The sequence below is a fragment of the Ranitomeya variabilis genome, chromosome 2, assembly GCF_051348905.1.
Source record: "Ranitomeya variabilis isolate aRanVar5 chromosome 2, aRanVar5.hap1, whole genome shotgun sequence".
In the NCBI taxonomy this organism is placed as follows: domain Eukaryota; kingdom Metazoa; phylum Chordata; class Amphibia; order Anura; family Dendrobatidae; genus Ranitomeya; species Ranitomeya variabilis.
The window spans coordinates 170,056,283-170,071,019 of record NC_135233.1 but is presented as its reverse complement, the minus strand read 5'-3'; the positions used below and the strand labels follow the sequence as shown (position 1 = coordinate 170,071,019).

Genomic DNA, 14,737 nt, shown 5'->3' with positions numbered 1-14,737 from the left:
GCGAGAGGATGAAAGGTCGGCGAAATCCCCATGGCGACGATTCCCAATGCCCTGCTATCAGAAACAGCAGGCACAGAAATTGCATCTAATATTGCTATATTAAGAAATATGTATTGAAGGATTTTTCTTTTTTCTTTTCTGTAATACTATTTTGAAAAAAAAAAAAACAGCAGGCACCTTTCTCTGAACCGAAGGTTCTCATGACGTGAATTTACATCAATTTGCGGGAACCTCTTCCCAACCATAACGTAAACTTCCGTCAAATGTCGTGAAGAGGTTTTCCCATGAGCAAAGTACATTTTAATCAATAGATTTTGGAATAAAAATAAGTTCCATAATTGGATGTATTAAAAAAAAAATGTTCTCCTTCTGAGATAATCTTCTAAATGTGCCCTGGCTATGTACTGTGTAATGGCTGTGTCCTTTGGATGTGTGCACAGCCTTTTGTGTATGAGGTGGAGGATTTGTTTGCAGAATTATGAACCTGAGGCTTAATATTATGTTTAGTCAGGTGTGTTCTTGGGTTTAAACCAAATTTATTTTCATATTGCATTTTGTTATTTCACGTGGCTAACCTACTGTCATTAAATACGCCTATTGTATGGTGTACATGAATATGCCTTTTGTTCTTTCATTGTTAAAGTAAAAAGCAAAAAAAAGGAATACAGCATGTTTTATCAGTTATACAATTTTTTTTTATATAGATGTTGACAATTGTGCATATTTTTTTCATATTCACAGCTTACTATAAGTTACATGGATGTGAAGATGCCATCACATACGCGTCAAATGCAGTGTCAACGCCAATACTGCTTTACCTGTGATTGCCATCGCTGCATGGCCAAAGATAAGGTAGAGTAAGAACGTTCTTTGTTTTTACTGGTAACTTGTGGGGTTTGCATTATTACAAGTGATGAAATATCACTAAGTCTAGGTGATCAGTGAGGTTCTGACAGCCACCTATTTAAAGCTGTACTGCCGTTCCTTTCACAAGTGGGGGTTGAGAACACCACTGTGCTGGGTAAAGAGCTATGCTTACTGATGCACAAGCAGGTTCACACTCCAATTCCCTGCATTATGCAGAAGCCATAATTTCATTTTTCATCCAATAAATCCCCCACTGCTCCAACATTGCTGCTTGAGTGGTCTCCAGTATTGCTGCTAATATAATTTTTTATCTTTTCGGACAACTTATCCAAAAATCAATACACTAATATTTTTTACAGACTTTATTAAACTATAATAAATCATTAATAGTTTAAATTATAGAAGTCTACAGCCCAGAATAATAATATGAACACATCAGCAGCATTCACTTTAAAATGAGAATAATTTCAGTCATAAAAATGTGTACAATCTCCTCCAGACTCAATTCATGAACACATCAATTTTTTTAAAGGGAACCTGTCACCTCCAAAATCGTATATGAGCTGCGGCCACCGGCATCAGGAGCTTATCTACAGCATTCTGTAATGCTGTAGATAAGCCCCCAATGTAACCTGAAAGATGAGAAATAAAGGTTATTTTATACTCACCCAGGGGCGGTCCCGCTGCGGTCCGGGTCCGATGGGCGTCGCGGTCCGGTCCAGCGCCTCCTATCTTCATACGATGACATCCTCTTCTTGTCTTCTTGCCGCGGCCGTTGCAGCGTCAAAACAACGCATGCGGAGGCATTCACATACTTTCGCATGGCCTGCATACCTAATGCTAACCCTTACGTTTATCAAAATTAAACTTCAGTTGCCATTTCTCAGCACAAGCCTCCAGTTTACATAAATTCATTTGTAATATAAAATTATCCTTCTTTGTGTTGATTACCTTTCAGAGTTTAGTATAATTTGCAAACATTAACATTCTATTCTGTAGGTCCTCTACAAGGTCACAAATAAATATGTTAAAAAGAAGAAGGCCCAATACTGACCCCTGTGGTACCCCACCATCAATGGGTTTTGCCAAGCTCCATTAGTGTCTGTTATGAGGTGGCTTTAGCACTCTAAAGTGTATGATATGGCAGAATAGTGATAAAGTAGAATGCAGATGTGAACAAAGCCTTTATAGCAGTTTCTTGGATTGTAAGTTCAGCGGCTGGTGTACATTTATTACATGATTTACATCAAATTTGGGCTAGCTGAAAACAGATGTGGGTCAATTTAGCTTTACGGTTTTTTACTTCACTTATCGTTAGCGGTATTTGGAGATGTATTTGGAGATTTTTTTTTACTCTATTAGAATCATTCCCTCATACAACACATTTCTGAACAGTGATATATACACTGCTCAAAAAAATAAAGGGAACACTTAAACAACAGAATATAACTCCAAGTAAATCAAACTTCTGTGAAATCAAACTGTCCACTTAGGAAGCAACACTGTTTGACAATCAGTTTCACATGCTGTTGTGCAAATGGAATAGACAACAGATGGAAATTATTGGTAATTATCAAGACTCACTCCATAAAGGAGTAGTTCTGCAGGTGGGGACCACAGACCACATCTCAGTACCAATGCTTTCTGGCTGATGTTTTGGTCAGGTAGTGCAGCTCATCCAGGATGGCACATCAATGCGAGCTGTGGCAAGAAGGTTTGCTGTGTCTGTCAGTGTAGTGTCCAGAGGCTGGAGGTGCTACCAGGAGACAGACCAGTATACCAGGAGACCTGGAGGGGGTCTCCTGGTATACAACCCAGCAGCAGGACCGCTACCTCAGCCTTTGTGGAAGGAGGAACAGGAGGAGCACTGCCAGAGCCCTGCAAAATTACCTCCAGCAGGCCACAAATGTGCATGTGTCTGCACAAACAGTTAGAAACTGACTCCATGAGGTTGGTCTGAGTGCCCGACATCCACAGATGGGGGTTGTGCTCACAGCCCAAGATCGTGCAGGACACTTGCCATTTGCCACAGAACACCAGGATAGGCAAATTCGCGAGATGAGATTCTCAGACCCCTTGTGAGACCATATGCTGGTGCAGTTGGCCCTGGGTTCCTCCTAATGCAGGACAATGCCAGACCTCATGTGGATGGAGTGTGTCAGCAGTTCCTGCAAGATGAAGGCATTGAAGCTATGGACTAACCCATCCATTCCCCAGACCTGAATCCGATTGAACACATTTGGGACATCATGTCTCATAACGTCTACCAACGTCACGTTGCACCACAAACTGTCCAGGAGTTGGCAGAGTCCGCTGTCTCATCAGGTGCATGCCCAGGCATTGTAGGGAGATCATACAGGCACGAGTCCACGCACACTACTGAGCATCATTTCCTTGTCTTGAGGCATTTCCACTGAAGTTGAATCAGCCTCTAACTTCATTTTCCACTTTGATTTTGAGCACCATTCCAAGTCCAGACCTCCGTGGGATATTAGTTGTGATTTACGTTGATCATTTTTAAGTTTTATTGTTCTCAATACATTCTACTATGTAATGAATAAAGATTTACAACTGGAATTTTTAATTCAGTGATATCTAGGATGTGGGATTTTAGTGTTTCCTTTATTTTTTTGAGCAGTGCTTTTACAGCTCTGGCAAAAATTAATTGCAGCAGCATATGGGGCATATTATTCTATGGAGCATCCTATAGTGCCATCAATCTTCATGGAGCAGGATGTGGGGCATATTATGTTATGGAACATCTTATGGGGCCATCAACCTTTCTGGTGCAGCATGTGGGCATATTATGCTATGGAGCATCTTATGGGGCCATCAACCTTTACGGAGCAGCATGTGGGGCATATTATGCTATGGAGCATCTTATGGGGCCATCAACCTTTATGGAGAAGCATGTTGGGCATATTATGCTATGGAGCATCTTATGGGACCATCAACCTTTAGGGAGCCGCATGTGGGGCATAATATTCTATGGAGCATCTTATGGGGCCATCAACCTTTGTGGAGCAGCATATGGGGCATATTATGCTATGGAGCATCTTATAGGGCCATCAACCTTTATGGAGCAGCATATGGGGTATATTATGCTATGGAACATCTTATAGGGCCATCAACCTTTATGGAGCAGCATATGGGGCATATTATACTATGGAGCATCTTATAGGGCCATCAACCTTTATGGAGCAGCATATGGGGCATTTTATGCTATGGAACATCTTATAGGGCCATCAACCTTTATGGAGCAGCATATGGGGCATATTATGCTATGGAGCATCTTATAGGGCCATCAACCTTTATGGAGCAGCATATGGGGCATATTATTCTATGGAGCATCTTATGGGGCCATCATTAACCTTTGTGCAGCATTATATGAGGCATGTTTTAATATGGAGCATCTTATAGGGCCATTATTAACCTTTGTGCAGCATTATCTGGGGCATATTTTTGTATGGAGCATCTTATGGGGCCCATCATGAACTCTATGGAGCATTATATCTGGCGTATTTTGTATGGAGCATCTTATGGGGCCCATCATGAACTTTATGGAGCATTATATGGGGCGTATTTTGTATGGACCAACTTATGGGATTCCTGATTCAATATGGATATTCAAAAACATTTAACCTACTGATGTCTCAATCAATTTCACTTTTATTGGTATATTGGTATCTATTTTTGTTTTTGAAATTTACCAGTAGCTGCTGCATTTGCCACCTAAGGCTTATACTCGAGTCAATAAGTTTTCCCAGTTTTTTGTGGCAAAATTAGGGGTCTTGGCTTATACTCGAGTATATACGGTACCTATCCGGTATTGCAGCCGGGTCTTTTTGGGCTGTAGGCCGGGACATGAATCCTCCGTCGGAAATGGCGCATGCGTATAGCGCACTTCTCGCGCCATTTTGTAAGTTATGCATCCTGGGATGAGGATTGTGGCCCAGGAGGGTTGCGGCGCCGGAATCGGCACCTGTGCAGTCCGCTCTTTCCGGCCCCATTTTTATGTACTGAATCTATATATAAAATATATCAGCGGAGCAATCCAGCCACTTTCTACTGAATATATTTAGAAAAAACATCAGCGCAGCAAGCCAGTGACTTTTTACTGCACATGACAGAATGGGGGGCGCAGGATGGGAGCAGCACATGACAAAATGGGGGTGCAGGATGGGAGTAGCACATTACAGAGTGGGGGCGCAGGATGGGAGCAGCACATGACAGAATGGGGGCGCAGTCTGGGAGCAGCACATTACAGAATGGAGGCGCAGGATGGGAGCAGCGCAGGACAGGATGGGGCGCAGGATGGGAGCAGCACATGACAGAATGGGGATGCAGGATGGGAGCAGCACATGACAAGATGGGGGTGCAGGATGGGAGCAGCACATGACAGGATGTGAGCACCACATGACAGGATGGGGATGCAGGATGAGAGCATCACATGACAGGATGGGGATGCAGGATGAGAGCACCACATGACAGGACGCAGAATTGAAGTAGCACATACCAATATGGGGGCAGCACATACCAGAAAGGGGGCGCAGGATGGGAGCAGCACATGACAGCATGGGGGTGCAGGATGGGAGCACCACATGACAGGATGGGGGCGCAGGATGGGAGCACCACATGACAGGATTGGGGCGCAAGATGGGATCACATGACATGATTGGTGTGCAGGATGGGAGCACATGACAGGATGAGGGCACAGGAAGAGAGTAGCACATAACAAGATGGAGGCGCACAAGACAGGATGAGGGCACAGGATGGGGGCTGCACATGACAGGAAGGGGGCACAGGATGGGAGAAGCATATGACAGGATGGGGGCGTAAGATGGTAGCAGCACATGACAAGATTAGGGCGCAGGATGGAAGCAGCACATACCAGGATGGAGACCATATACCAATATAAATGCTCGCCACCCGGGCGTAGAATGGGTTCAGTAGCTAGTGTATATATATATTTGTAATACATAATACACACCCTAAAATAACCCTAAAAGGTCTAGTCAAGAATGGATGTCTCTTTTCCTTAGACTAGAGTAAGATGCATCAGTACTAGTGAATGTAGGTCAATGTGTATGCTAAGAAAGAAATGGCATCAGGGAAATAGATATTTGGTAATTCTGATAATGATTCAATTAATTAATTGTGTTTTGTTTCTAAAACAAATTGACATTTCCCCTCTATACAGTGTATACAGAACTGGGAGAATAGTGAAAGTAATTATAATGTCACATTTAAGGCAATAACATAATAATTATACATTTAGTTTTTTCAGAGAGGAAAGCCCATTAATTATACAGCTGATGCTTCCTCCCTATTAAGCTTATTTCTTCCTCGCCTGAAAAATTCTAGGCATTAAATATTCAAGCTTTATATATTATAAAGCACATTACTATTCACTGAATAATAGAGTGTTTATTGCAGTAGTACAAATTAGTCATATTTTTGATTTATTATTTTGGCATGAAAATATGTGAAACATATTATTAGGCCATAGAGTTAGAGGCATGTTGTGATGAATATGATGATTTTGTGTTTTGTCATTAGCATATAGCCATCATTGCGGCATGACATGCACACAACATTGGGCCAATCAGGCTAATCAAAGGAAGAATGGGAGGTAAGGAAATTTGTATGCCTCTCGTCCAGCGGTCACAGATTACTGACCTGGCCGATGCATCGGAGACCAGCGAATCGATTTCCCATCTCTTCTTACGGCGTATTACTATAATACATCAGATCTACACTTTCGACTGGTTTACTACGTCAGCCCTTCCTCCTTTCCAGCCGTCACAGATTACTGACCTGGCTGATGCATGGGAGACGTGCTAATCGATCCTCCCATCTCTTCTTGCTGTGTATTATTATTATACTGCATCATATCTGCATGTTCAACTGGTTTACTACATGAGCCCTTCACAGGCTTCCTGTCCAGCCATCACAGATGGGCTTTGTTAAAGAACGCAATGGATGTTCGAAATGCGCATCTGTGTCTACACTCGTGATGGAATCTAATTTTTAATCCAGAACATTTTTGCAAGCTTGGACGGTGGCTCATCTCATCTTTTTCATTACAGATTACTGACCTGGCTGATGCATTGCGACCAGTGAATCAATTCTCCCATACCTACTTGTGGTGTATTACTACTTCAGATCTACAGGTTTTGGACCAGTTGGCTAGTTCAGCCCTTTAGGCACATTGATTGGCCAGAGCTAACAGACTCATTTGCATAACAGAGTTAAAGGGCAATTGCATGAATGCACCTACACCCAGAAGCTGGCATAGGTTGGGAAATCTTACATAAGAAGTGACACCAGCAAATTGGAGGAATAATAGAAAATATTGTTGCATAGATCTCCACTCTATTCTTGTTTTACTGCCCGCCATTAGGATATTAGGGAAAAAAAAATCACCAGGATTGAGATCTACTTTTACCCACATTATGAAATTAGTAAGCAAATCAAATCTTGTATTGCAGCAAATCATGTGAATGTATTCACTTGTCTTGAATCCCTACCCAAAAGCAATGTAGCAAGTTATTCAGGGAATAGGTTTGACTTACAGCATAAAGGGCTGGTCTACAAAAGTTGAAGTACAACTGCCTTTTTCCAGCCCTGTAATCTGTAAAATTTTCATTAACACATGAATGTTCAATGTAAGCATTAGCTTTTTATTTATGATGGCTATTCATGAGTTGATGAGCCTAGCTGTCCTAGGTATTGAAAAAATACATAATTACAGTGCAACCATAAGTTTGGGTTTGCTGTGAGCTGAACTGGGCCATGGCTTCAACCCCATTGAACATCTATGGGATGAACTAGAATGGAGGCTTTGAGCCAGGTCCAAAGTTCAGTTTCTGACTTCAAAAATGCTCTTCTAGCTGAATGGGGAAACATTCCAACAAAATTCAATGGAATTTTCACCAGAAGGGTGGAAGCTGTTTTAGCTGCAAATGCGAGACAATCACCATAACAATTTCTGCGGATTTATAAAGTGATGTCATAAAAGCTTCTGTAGGTGTAATGTGTAGTTGTCCTAATACTTTTGTCCATATAATGTATTTCCAAAGAGATTGTAAATCAGCAGCCTATACAGCTCTGGCAAAAATTAAGATACCACTGCAAAATGTTCAGTTAGTCTGATTTTTCTCTTCATAGGTATATTTTTGAATAAAATGTAAATTGTTCTTTTATTCTATAAACTTCTGAAATGTCTCTGACTTTCCAAGCAATACATTTTGTATGTTTTTTTCTGAAAAGGAGAAATGGTCAAAATTAAAAAAAAACAGTGCTTGCAGACCTCAAATAATGCAAAAAAAAACAAGTTCATGATCATTTAGAAACAACAATATTAATGTTTTGACTCAGGAAGAGTTCAGAAATCAATATTTTGTGGAATAACCATGATTTTTAATCACAGCTTTCATGCGTCTTGGTATGCTTTCCACAAGTCTTTCACACTGCTTCTGGTGCAAAAATTTAAGCAGTTTTTTGTTTGATGGCTTGTGACTATCCATCATCCTCCTGATTACATTCCAGAGGTTTTCAGTGGGGTTCAGGTCTGGAGATTGGGCTGCCCATGACAGGGTTTTGATGTGGTGGTCTCTTAATTTTTGCCAGAGCTGTATATGTAGCAAACATCAATGAAATATAAAGTTTAACCCATTCATGACATACCTCGTAAACTTACAGTGTGTCATATGCCAGCTTCCTGATTCTGATGCAGGATCGCTCACCGAGCCTGCATTTTCCCCCACACATGATGGCTGATTTAATCTGTCATCACATGCCTCTAACAGCCGAAAGTGGAGTGGAGCTCCGCCTGCGGCTATTAACCTGGTGAATCCCGCTGTCAATATCTGACAGTAGCATTTAACACAAGCTGACAGAGGTGAGCGTAGTTCCACACTCCCGCTGGCACGCCTGTGACAAGAACGCCAGAGACTGATGGGTTGTCATGACAGCCGAGGGTCTGCTGAAGACCCCTGTAACTGTCATTATGATCCTTTTGTGAAAGCCAGCACGTGTTTGCCATTCATAGGAGATCATGAATTTCTTTATACATGTTGTGCTATGTATAGCACAAGTGATCAGACGATCACAACTTCAAGTAATTAGAAAAACACGGCACTTCTGGAATTCTGGTGGTGCATAAGTAGGATAAACATATCCGTCAACTGTGATGTAGAAATACTTGGCATTCATATAGGTGTGTGTGCTTCCTGTCTTAGCAGTGGACACTGCAGACTCTCACACAGCACGCTTCCACACAAATCTACCTTATTCAGGTGACTGATGAAGGTCAGCTATTGACCAAAACGTCTCATTTTTCTGGAATTTCTTCATTCAATAGATAAGTTCTTAAACACACCTATATGAGTGCCAAGAATTTCTAGATCACATCTTCAAGTCCCCTAAGGAGACTTAGTAAAGAGTAAAAAAAAGTTTTAAAAATATGAAAAAAAAAACAAAACAAAAGTTCAAATCACCCCCTTTTTGCCCTATTAACAAAAAACAATAAAAAAAAAAGTAAAAATAATGCACATATTTGGTATCACAGCATTTGTAAGAGTGCGATCTATCCAAATATAAAATTTATCCGATCGGTAAAGAAAACTCAAAATGACAAAATTACGGGGTTTTTTGGCTCCGAAACTTTGCAATGAAATGCAGCAAGAGGAGATCAAAACATCTGATCTACCCACAAATGGTGCGAGTAAAAAACGTCAGCTCACAGCAAAAAATAAGCCCTCACATAGCTCCATATCAAGAAAAATGAAAACGTTATGGATCTCGGAAAATGTCGACATTTTTTTTTCTTACAAATTTTCAAATATTTTTTCATCACTTAAAAAAAAATGCATGTTTGATATTTTCATAAAGGATCGCATTGTCAGGTCAGTTTGTAGTGAACATGGTAAATTAAAAAACCAATTATGATATTGCACTTTTTTTAACTTTTTTTATAATTTCACTTGGATTTTTTTTCCCATTTTCCAGTACACTATGTGGTAGAATGATTGTTGTCATTCAAAAGTATAACTCATCCTGCAAAAAAACCCAAAAACCCTCATATGGCGATGTGGACAGAAAAATAAAAGAGTTATGACTCTGGGAAGAAGGGGAGGAAACAGAGAAAACGAAAAAAAGGAAAATGATTATGGCATGAAGGAGTTAAGGAGGTTACCCCAAAATAAATGTGTATTCCCGATTCAGAGGTTCGGTGATATTAATTTTCGGCAGGTCACACTAAAACCCTAGAGATCGCTAGAACACAACTTCTTAAGAGGAGTGTGTGTGGACAGAACCAAAAATATTGGTGGAAGCTATGATAACTATGAGGATGCTAAGAAACAGAAAAACTTTGGGTCTAGATAGCACAACATTGATGTATCGATTATCTTTATATTTTCCAGCAAATTGTACCTATTTATAATGCATGCATTATTTTATTAAATACTAAGCTATGAGCAAATGCTAAGTAATTGAATGTGTAGTAAATATGAAGATATTTTTAATCGATCCACGTTATTGTGTGTTTTCTTGTATTGTAATATTTCTCCTCCTTCTTCATCCATTACAACCACACAGCGGCAGCTTACTACGAGATATAGTAACGTTACACTTCATATAGAATTTCACGGACACAACAACAAATAAAATGAAGCCGCAGCAGATTCCGCCCCTACGATGTGCATCACATTTCCCTGCCAATACCGTTGTCGTCATTAATATGTATGACATCCTTACTTCTTGTCAGTTTCCATCTTGTACGGGCAGTCACTGATTAGGTCGCATGAAGCATACACAATTAGACAGCCCGAAAAACTGATCCGATTTGTCTGTGCCCCTTATCCTTAGCAATCTACTTTATCCTGCAGACCTGACACAAGCGATCACTGTCCTGACATATCTGCTGTCCAAACTACTGCATTAACCAAACCTAATAAAATACCAAATTGATAGAAAAATACTGCTTTGACCAAAGCGCAGTGAATTCACATTGAGATTATGGCAATTTTTTGAATAAAGTTAACGAAAATGAAAAACTAGATTTATTTTGTTCCAGACATTTGCAACATAAAATGCAGTTGACATGTCTGCAAATATTACATCAGATTATATTCAGCATTTATTATCCCCCTAGCAATTAGCAATCTCTGCAGTGTAATTATTGGGACATGTGATGGTGAAGCTGGAGCACATTTACATTTAGCTTTCTCTTTATTCCTTGTAATTACTAGCAACCTACTCACTTCTAAAAGCAGGCACATTTTTGGCAGTTTTCCATTAATATTCTCTAATTTTTTAGGTTATATGTATGAACTTTACTGACTTAGGGCAGAGTCTTAAAGGGGTTGTTCACTACTGAATGATCCCTTTTTAATGTCTCTAATGTGCCTGGTAAATTATAAACACTTATGTTTACTTCACTGCTGGCTGCTGCTTAGTTTCACTGGATTACCAAAATGGCAATCATGGTACAACCCTGGCAAAAATTATGGAATCACCAGCCTTGGCGGATGTTCATTCAGTTGTTTAATTTTGTAGAAAAAAAGCAGATCACAGACATGGCACAAAACTAAAGTTATTTCAAATGGCAATTTTCTGGCTTTAAGAAACAGTAAAAGAAATCAAGAACAAAAAATGTGGTAGTCGTTTTTTTAACCAAGCATAGGGGAAAAGTTATGGAATCACTCAATTCTGAGGAAAAAAATATGGAATCAGGAAAAACAAGCAAACAAAAACACTCCGACACATAGTATTTGTTGCACCACTTCTGGCTTGAGTAGTGCTGCTCATCTTACTTGTAACCAGAGTACACGAGTCCTTTTCCTGTTCTGTAGTCCCGAGTAGGCTCACATTTAATGTATATGCAGCAATAGGATCAGGGCCGGACTTAGCCCAAAAGGCGCCCTGTGCGAGACTGCAGGACGGCGCCCCCCCCCCCCTCCAAACTTTGAAAGAAAACAATAACTCTTTAATATTCACAACAACACGTTTACTTAGAAAACTTGTGTTTCCCTGCAAAACACTTGAAGAAACACTAATATTGCAATAACGGGAATTATAAAGTGCTTTAAAGCGGACCAAAAGGAAAAAATGACGCTTGGTCCAAAGCCATATGGGCTGACAGCCAATCAGAGTGCAGAGCGGCGGCCTGCAAGGCCAAACACCGCCCTGCACTCTGATTGGCTGTCAGCCCAACGCTGACAGCCAATCGGAGTGCAGAGATGATGGCCAGCATGGAGAAGAGTTCCGGACGGGTGGCAGCAGGTCGGGTGCCGTGCGGACCAAGAGTCATTCTATGACTTTTGATCCACCTTAATACTAAATAAAATATCTTAAAATATCAAATATAAATAATATAATAAATATGCAACATACATGAGAAAAACTGTCATTAAATATGTGCACAATTTTCAACCTTCAAGACAAAAAAATAAAAATAAAGTGCACTATACTGTAATCCAGCAACAACAAGAACATAATAACGTGCTACATAAACTGATTTAAAAAGCAACTTTCCGTGCTTTTACTTTGGCAAACTCATCAATAGTTTCATTTAAGTCTAGAGATGCCAACACATCATTTTCAATTGACAAGACTGCAAGTGAGGATAACCTGCTCTCTGTCATAGTGGACCTTAAATATGTCTTAATGAGCTTAAGTTTTGAAAAACTGCGCTCTCCTGAGGCCACAGAAATCGGGATGGTGCACAGAATCTGAAGTGCAGTCCAGGTTTGTGGAAAGTGCTCTGTAAACTCATTTTTGGTGAGGAAACCAAGTATCTGCAGCGGAGTCTCAACATCATCAGGGAGCACATTCCGAATGTGCCAGAGTTCATCAGAAAGTTCAGCACCATTTATGTCAGACTTATTGCCATAAGTCAGAGACTTCTGCAGTTCTACACTATGTGCCAACAAGTCTTCCCGTGATTCATGGCTCTTTATATCGTACAAAAAGCCCCATTTTTTATTATGAATACTGAGTTGCTGGAAACGCTCCTCCATTGAATTTAAAGCAGTATCCACCAACACATTGAAGAACTCAACCTTAAATTTCTGCTTTGCATCCACAATTGGTTCATCCCGTCCTTCATAGCTAAAAGTGGGTTTTTTAATTCTAACACGTGAGGTACTCTTAAATATGGGGTCCACACCATTTTCTCTCTGCTATATTCTTTGCTCTTTGGAAAGAGCCTTCAAAACCATTCTCCCTGAATTTCTTAAGAAAATCATGGGTTTTTTCAATCATGTCTGCTGCTGTGATGAGGTTGGCGGTCTGGTTTTGCAAAGCTTTGCTCACAATATTGATTTGAAATAATATGTCATACCACACAATTAAGGACACCATGAATTTAAAATTAAGGATATGTTGGGACAACTCTAGAGCATCATGTTTTGTTTTTGGCTCTGTACTGCTGTCTTCAGAAAGGGCAAATAATGCCTCCTGTATACCTGCTAGATTTTGGATCAGTGGTTTGAGGCAGTTTATCCGGCATTCTCATCTTGTGGTACATAGAGGTTTTACAGTAAGACCTGATACATGGTCTGTCAAAACCTTCCATCTCTTGGCTGACCCAGCAAAAATAGTATATACACGCTGAATAATTCCAAACAGGGTTATAGAATCTATGTTAGATTCTGCTGCATCTCCAACCACTAAATTGAGGCTGTGGCATCCACATGGTACAAAAAACGCCCTTGGATTTTTTTTTAGTATGTTGGCTTGAACACCATTATTTTTGCCTGCCATATTGGCACCATTATCATAGCCCTGGCCACGACAGTCATCAATATCTAGCTCTTTGCTAATTAGGAAATTAAGAATAATATCTGATAATCCTCTACCAGTTGTGTCTGTTACAGCAACATATCCAAGAAAATGTTCCCTGATCTGGCATAACCCAAGTTTAACATCAATAAAACGGATGGTAAAAGACATCTGCTCTTGATGGGCTAGATCAGTTGTACAATCAAGAATTAAGGAATAATACTTTGCCTTTTTGCATCTTTCAAGAATTTCACTAATAACCTTTTTGGCCATCAAATTAATTATTTCATTTTGAATAGTTTTACTACAGTAGTGGTCAGATGTCTCCTTTGACTTGACTCGTCGCAGATGTTCTGCCATTACAAAGTCATAATTTCCTAATAACTGTACTATAGCAAGAAAATTTCCATTATTTGCGGTGTATAGACGATCAGAAGATCCTCGAAATGCCAAGTTCCGTTCAGCCAACAACTGAGTAATACGCATGAGTCTTTCCAGTACGTTTCTCCAGTGCTGCTGCTCTTTCTGTATTCTGCTCTGTAACTGATGGTCAATTGTTTTTTTGTTTTTCATGCGAAGCTGAACTTCTATCCACTTTGTTTCTGCTGAGTAATGGTTAATGGAAGTTTCATGGGCCTTTAACATCTGACTCATATGGCTCCAATCCTGTGATCCATCCAATGCAAGTGCCGTACGGGATCTTCTATCAAACAGTTTGCAACAAAAGCAAAATACTTTGTTCAAACTTTTGGAGTACACCAACCACTTTCTTGCTCGTTTCACGCCATTGTCCAAAATTCTAGAGTAAAAGTCCTCTGAAAAATGTTGATTCCTCTCATCTCTCTTAAATTCTATATTTTTAAGTTGCACAGGGCCTGCTTCTACGATTAGATCAATTGATGAAGAATTTAATGTAGGCCAAAGTGCAGGATCTGAGTCAATGATTGCAGAAATTTCACTGCTTTCAGCCTCATCAATGCCCTCCACATGCTGGCATGTGTTATCCCCTTCTGATGTGAGGGCTGGTGTGGTAGACTGATCTTGTTCTACTGCAACCTCATAAACGTCTGCTATGGTAGAC

General features: G+C 40.2%; 1 protein-coding gene across 2 annotated transcripts in view; it reads left to right on the top strand.

The window, feature by feature from the left end:
* The window catches only part of SMYD3 (SET and MYND domain containing 3), a 1,191,717-nt gene that overhangs the window by 862,795 nt on the left and 314,185 nt on the right, over positions 1 to 14,737 (top strand). For both annotated transcript variants that reach the window (XM_077283161.1, XM_077283160.1), the window contains one exon: positions 742 to 852. In XM_077283161.1, the coding sequence (XP_077139276.1) occupies positions 742 to 852 (111 nt within the window). The remainder of the gene's footprint in view (positions 1 to 741; positions 853 to 14,737) is intronic.